The following is a 7564-nucleotide window of genomic DNA, read 5'->3' as shown; positions in this document are numbered from 1 at the left end:
ATTAGGGGGGGATCTTCAGTATTGGGTCAACAATAGTTTCTTGGTACAACACGAAGCAAATATCAGTTGCACTCAGTTTAGCATTACATGGCTACTAGTCAAGCAGCTTGTGATGCTATCTGGATGAGGAAGATCCTTGTTGGGTTATTTGGTCCGCAGATGGATCCTACAATGATTTACTATGACAATCAGAGTTGTATGAAACTCTCTAAGGATCTAGTTTTTCATGATCAATCCAAGCATATTGACATCTAGTATCACCATCTTAGAGATTGTTTGCAGAGGTGGATCATGTTGCTAGAGTACATTCCTACAGTGGAACACGATGAAGAAATCTTGACTAAGGCACTATCAAGAGGTAAATTCAAGTTCCATGGAGGCAAGATTGGGGTATCTGATAATCCCTTTATTGTTGAAAGGAAGTATTGAAAATGCAACAAGAAAAAAACTTTATTTAATTTCCCTTGAATTAAATTATGAGAAAAATTGTAATTCCACATCACAAGACAACTTGTACAAGTTAACTAAGTTAGTTTGAATTAGTTGGTTCAATTAATTTGAATTTAGGGTCTAACTTGAGTCATGTAGAGTGTCTCCTACTTTATAGGAGCCTTGGTTGAGTTTATTTTGAGTTGTAATTAATTAATTCACTTTATCTGAGTTAAAGTCAGTTAAACTAGTTCCAACTGATGGAGGAACTAGTGGGAGGTCTAACAGTGGGGTGCTGCTTCATGTTTTCAGCCAATTAACTGATAATTCAGCCATAAATAACTCATGCACGTCAGATTGTAGAGTTACCTAGTTGATATCGGAGTTCAAGGGCGGTGTACTATCAATTACATAATCATCCAAATTGTACGGGTGGTGCATGCAGTCAGAGGAAGGCCTATGATGGATTGCACAATTCCAATTGAGGAATTTCCCTAATTAACAGAGGCTAATTCCTAAGGAAACAATGCAAGGAAATAGGGACTTGGGCAAGCAAAAAGTTGGTTAAGTATTGGCCAAGGCTTGTCTAGGAAGCAATGCGATAGATAGAGATAGTGCAAAGGTTGCTAGGACTTGAACAAAACATTGCAATCTTATCATATTTTTTTGACTAATGCAATATATATATATATATATATATATATATATATATATATATATATATATAGCAGGGGTTTTTAGCTGTGGCTTTCCCCCCTAAATCATTGTATAATGTGTTGATTTTCTCTTGTATGCTTCATGATTTCATCAATTAATTGTTTCCGCTGATGAGTAGAGTAGATTTAAGTCTTTTGTTTTAGAAAATTACATAAGCACTTTGAATTTGCAAGGAATTTCTATATTAATATAAAAATAAAAAATAAATGTTAAGATTATTATTTTTTAAATGTATCTAATCTATATGATAAATTTGGATCTCAAAAACTACTGATAACTTACCCATGTTTACCTTAATTATCCAACAAAAATTCATAAAAAATAATAATAAAATATTTATATTATTTTAATTTGAATTATTTTTTATTTTTACTTAAGGTTATTTTATTTTTATTACTTTATTATTTTTGTTTAGATAAAATGAGGGGACATGAGAATTCATTACAACAACTCTTCCATACTAGGCTCGAGAATGCCTCTTGGCAACCATATATATGTGTGTCACAATTCCCTACATATATATGTGTGTGTCACAATTCCCAATCATGGTCTCCTGACCTCAACAATTGCACAATCAAGCCTTATGGTCTCCTCACCTCAACAACTGCACAATCAAGCCTCTCTGTCAATCTCCCCCTGTGCATTTCCCAGTGGTAAGCAACAAACTATCTCCCTGCCTTTCTCATTTAATTTTTGTTAGGTGATTAAGATAAACATGGGTCAAGCTACTAGTAGTTTTTGAGATCCAAATTTATCATATATATATGATTAAAAAAAATTTCTATATATGTGTGTGGGGGGTTGTTTATCCATTTATATCTCAATAAATTAACTGACTAAAAAATAAAATTATTTTATAAATATAAAATTAAGATAGTTTTAAAAATTACTTCACATTAAAATAATAGAAATACAAATTTTACCTTATTTTTATTAATTTTTGTTGGGTAATTAAAGTAAACCCGGGTCAAGTTACTAGTAGTTTTTGAGATCCAAATTTATATAAATTAAAAAAATCAATAATCTAACATCCTGAAAATGTGATTATTTAGAAAGACATTTATCTACATTATGGATCACAAAAGTCTTAGATCTAACAATCTTAATATCTATTTTATATTTTTATTTTTTTTAGTAGCTTATCTATTCAAATGTCAATAAATTAACCAACTAAAAAAACAAAATTAATTCTATTAAATATAAAATTAAGATACTTTTATTAAAGTAATAGAAATAAAAAATTTACCTTATGTTTGTTATTTTGTATTAATTTTTGTTGGGTAATTAAGATAAATATGGGTCAAGTTACCACTGGTTTTTGAGCTCCAAGTTTATGAGAACTCATGGAATTCAAGAGGAATATAGCCTATTTAAAAGAGACCAATAAATTAATAACTATAATTATAATTAATAATTAAACCAACTTAGATCCATATGAACTAAGAGGGATCAAATCTCTTGAGCTTTTCACTCTTAACATATATTTACACCTCAAGTGATTTAATCTTTCTAGGCTCTTGGTAGATTTAGAGTTAAGATGGATCCAAACTAGTATATAGTTAAAACATAATTAAAGTATAGGACAAACATAAAGTTAGTTTGCTTTTCTTTTTTTAAGTAAACAAACCAATATTAATTTATCAACATGTACACATTTTACCTCTTTTGATGTCAATTCTATGATTTTGTTAAGAGAAAACGCATACCCTTAATCATGAAGCCCATTCAAGTTGTACATAAGATCTAATTTTTAAAATAAAAAATAAAAGTTAATTAGAAATCATATCTTTAATAGAAAAAATATAATTAAATAAAATCCATGAAAAATATAAATAAATTTGGATAAATGAAATATTATATAATTATTATTAATTTTTAAGATACATATATATAAAAGGCCATGGTAAATTAGATTTTAAATTATTTTTTTTTTTTAATTTATTCACATAATAAATAATTACTAATAAATTAAATAATATAAACAATTATTTTTAAATATTAATATAAATACAATTCATGGGCATTGAATAGATGGTGACATGATGTTTTGTTAAGTTTACGGCTTCGAAATTTTATGGGCAAAAATTTAACCATGTTAAGGTTTGGTGTGGCTCACCTAGGGTGCTATTCCCAAGTTATTTTAACAACTTGGATATCCTTGGGTCGTGGCTACTCAAGCCATAAGTTTATGGACAAAAATCTAGCCTTTTTACAGGTCTATGGGCAAAAATCTAGCTATGTTAAGGGCTAGTGTGACCTACCAATGATTTTAATCACTGAAATCTCCTTAAATTATAACTACTCTACACAATAGTTATACAATCATTTAAAAACTCAGCTAAGATAAAAATAAAAAAATATATATATTAATATAAATACCTAATTTACATTTATTTATTTATTTTCCTTCCCTATTTGACAAAAGACAAACCATTATACTCCTCGGCAAAAAATAGGACACAATTTACATTATATTCAAATATTAAAACAAATAATTAGAACCGACCCCACCGAAGTAGGGTTGCAGAACTTTAAAACAAAAGAATTGAAACATATTGCAACGTAGGTGTTCAACAGGAAATGAGACTCGTGCCTCGCTTGATAACAAAAGAGAGAGGCGAAGCCCGTAACAAAGATGACAGATGACTCGACATCATCTATTGTTCTGATGAACACCCACAAAATGGATCAGTAGCGCGATCTATTTATTCCGATGAACACACACAAAATGAATCAGTAACCCGCAGTTACACTAACAACATGAGTAACAGTAGACAGACAAACCAGACTATCAGTTATGAAGTGCACACTTAGCTGGAGCAAAACCAAGAAGAGATTTCTGCACATCGTACTGAAAGAAGAAATTCTGCTGCAGAAGATTCCCAATAATATTTGGCGACCCAGCCGAAATGGGTTTGAACCCAACGCATCCCACTCCTTCCTCCACCTCCAAGATATAGTTGCCAGGAGGGGGAGTAAATATTTTACCCCCCCCGAAAACGATTGACAGAGCAGGCAATTTCAATTTCTTCAGTCCAGATGTCTTGAAGCACAGATCAAACTGCGTGGGATCCTGTGTTGTGGCGCTGGGATATTCAATGGCGGCACTGAGGGCTTTGATTATTACATTATACGCCTCAGTTGTGAAAAAAGTAAGAGAAGTACCAGAGTCTATAATTGTCCCTCCATTGCCAGAATTCACATCCATTTTCCAAGCATTGCTGGAGATGGGAAGAATCTTTCTATTGATAAGGATTCCTTCAATTCCAAGATAATAATTCGATGTGCCTCCTTGCAGAATAGGGGTATACTGAACAGGCTTCCTTAGAAGCTTGGAGGGGTGTTGCAGAATATCTCCGAAGACCAGAGAGTTTTTCACTGTGAGGGGATTCAGATAGTTTCTTAAGCAGAAAGAAAACTTGCCTCCATATAAACCAACAGTTTGTTTAGCAAATGAAGTGAAAGCTTGACCTAATCCCAAAACGCCTCCAGAGCTCACAGGTGAATCTGCAGGCTGGTTCTGCATTCCACATCCCATCAACACCCCTTTTGCCCCAAATAGCCTACCATTGGCATTGGTGGACTTCAAGGTTATGGTATCCCAGATATAAGGGCCACTGGTGGTGGTGCCATCCAAGTAACCCTGGCTGTATTTGCAGGCCTTCGTGGAACCATAACATGCTATCGATGGGGTTTGGGAAATCTCTCTGCAATCTTTGGAATTACAAGGAACATATGCTAAAGATGAGGATTTTCTGGGTCTGAAAGTGGGAAGAGGCTTTGTGGTAGCAGATCGGATCTTGGGATTGCAATTCACCCACACAAGATCGCTGCCTGTGTCTGGAACCAACAGAACTTGCTGAGGAGGGGTTCCCACGTTCACATTCACGAAGTAAAGAGCAGCTCCCATGTCTACTGCACCAGAGGCTATTGACATTTCAAAGCCTGAAGTTCCAAGCCTCCTGTGATGATAAGAAGTATTCTTGTATTGCCAAGACCTTGTTCTGATGGAGTCCACACGTAAAAGTGTCTGTATCACCTCATGTTTGCTTGTCAATTGCTCATGGATCATCTTCATCTCCATCTTCAGACTTATATCTTCACCTCCATTTGCATGTTGCAGCAACAACAAGAAATGCAGGATGAAAAGCAACACAAACAAGCCATGCTTCCCCATTTTTATCTGGATATGAAAGAAAGCAAAATCAGTGTCACCCAGAACACGAACCAATCTTGCTTTGTACATGGGTACTCAATGGTTTTATTTATAGTTTAGATTAATGTTAAAATAATAAATTACAGCTACTCGCAATAAATGGAAATACAATAGACACTAGGGATGGTGTTGAAAACAATATTTTCTTAATAATAGTCTTCTTCCAGCTGGCATATGATCTCAGAGCCATGCACTTTCTAATGGTAGTCATCTTTGAACCACCCTTCAACCTCCATCAAGAACACTTACCTAGTAAACAATACATGTGACAGTATATAAAGGGTTTTTATTTTTTAATAGTTTATTTGATATTAAAGCAAAAGTTGTAATTATTTGGCAGGTTTATTTTTTCAATAAAACAAAATTATAGGATGAAATATTAGTTTTTTTATTTAAATTTGAAAACAGATGTTTTTTGTTTTTTGTTTGGGGGGAATACAACTTTTTTGGTCAAAACTTTCCTCAAATTTTTTTTGTCAAAACTTCCTTCAGTTTTATAAAATTTTGGGAATTTTTTGAAAATATACTTTTTTTTCAAAATTTCTCTCAATTTTATAAAATTTTGAATTTTTTTTCCTAGAAAAAGAAATGTATTTGTGCACTTATTTATTATATACACTTTTATAAATTAAACAATAATATATATTATACCAGGTAGAACTTGTAAATTGGTGGGAGGAGAGGATTCTTTCTTTCATCGACAAAATGGTGCCGTAAATCAATTTGATATTTAGCTGGTTTATTTTAAATTAGAATTTTTCTTTATCATTAAGTAAAGTTTTGAGCTGGAAATAAACTTTAATGTTGAATAAATAAAAAAATTACAATCAAAATAACAACCAATCTTGTAAATTTTTGGAGTTTTTTTAATGAAAAAAAGATAAATTTGTGCTTCGATTAAATTACTCTAAACACTTCCATAAATAAAACCATATTAATCTTTACACCTCCCTCATTTTATAAAGTAAATTACAAAATTTGTAGATTAAAAGGGCCCCTCATTCCACTCTTCATAATATTATAAACTAAATAATAAAACCAATGACATGAAACCATCCATTATTTTGCCAATAAAAAAAATTTTAAAAATCCTAATATTTAGTTAAATTATAATTTAAATTAAACTATTATTATAATATTTTTTACATGTTTCTATAATATTAAAATAATATATTTTTTTAATACTCATTTTTCAACTTATTTTAAATTTATTTATTCTATAAAATCTTAACAATTCTTTTTATAAATAAAATAAAAGTAAAAATTTTAGACAATTAAAATAAAATAAAAGAGAAATTTTTAAATAATTAATATTAATCCAACAACCTCAACAATTAAAGATGTTATTCTTCAACATGACCATGATATAACCTCACCACTGCCAAATTTTAAAAAAAATAAACAATGTAATATAAAAAGTAAAAAATTATTAATAAATATGTTTAGTTATTGAATAATATTTTTAAAAAGGGTAATCGCTGCAATGCACCATAGTCTCTACCTCTACCTCTAATTAATTGATTAAAGCATAGTCCCTACCTCTATTTCTAATTAATTGATTAAAGCATAATCCCTACCTCTACCTCTAATTAATTGATTAAAGGTTGTGCGAAGTGTGAACCGCTAATTAATTGATTAAAAGTTTTGTGAGTCTCGAGAATGAAAGCTCTCCACATAATCAAAGTTCAACCAAAACTCTCTGCATAATAAAAACTCTCCGCATAGTGAAAGCTCTCTGCACAATGAAAACTCTCCACATAAGCATTTGTTAATAACAAATACAAATGTGCCATGATGTTTCGCATTTCTGCATGCATTTTTTCTTCACATAATTCTTCCACATAACATAATTATATATTATTGGTAATATTTTAATACTAGATAATCCATATCTCCATATTCCAAATACCACCAATTAATTGATTAAAAATTGTGTGGAGTGTGGAGAAAACTCTACATAATGAAAGATCTCTGCACAAAACTCTCTGCATAATGAAATCTCTTAGCACAAATATCTTCGCACAGTGAAAGCTCTCCGTACAAGCATTTATGCTGCGATGTTTCAGACTTCCATATGAATTATCTCTCTGCACGATTCTTCCGCATCATTATTATTATATATTATTGGCAATATTTTAATACTAAATAACCATATCTTTGTATTATAAATACCGCTAATTAATTGATTAAAGGTTGGGCAGA

The 7564-nt window shown here is 31.2% G+C and overlaps 1 protein-coding gene across 1 annotated transcript; it reads right to left on the bottom strand.

The window, feature by feature from the left end:
• Window positions 1-3937: 3937 nt before the first annotated feature.
• LOC149250264 (aspartic proteinase NANA, chloroplast-like) lies at window positions 3938-5392 on the bottom strand. Its single transcript, XM_089453591.1, has one exon. The coding sequence runs from the start codon at window positions 5390-5392 to the stop codon at window positions 3938-3940; it is 1455 nt and encodes a 484-aa protein (XP_089309717.1).
• Window positions 5393-7564: the final 2172 nt, after the last annotated feature.

Source organism: Pinus tabuliformis, chromosome 7 (genome assembly GCF_031772625.1).
Source record: "Pinus tabuliformis cultivar Carrire ecotype Pingquan chromosome 7, CPIR1, whole genome shotgun sequence".
In the NCBI taxonomy this organism is placed as follows: Eukaryota; Viridiplantae; Streptophyta; class Pinopsida; order Pinales; family Pinaceae; genus Pinus; species Pinus tabuliformis.
This window is presented reverse-complemented; position numbering and strand designations above follow the sequence as displayed.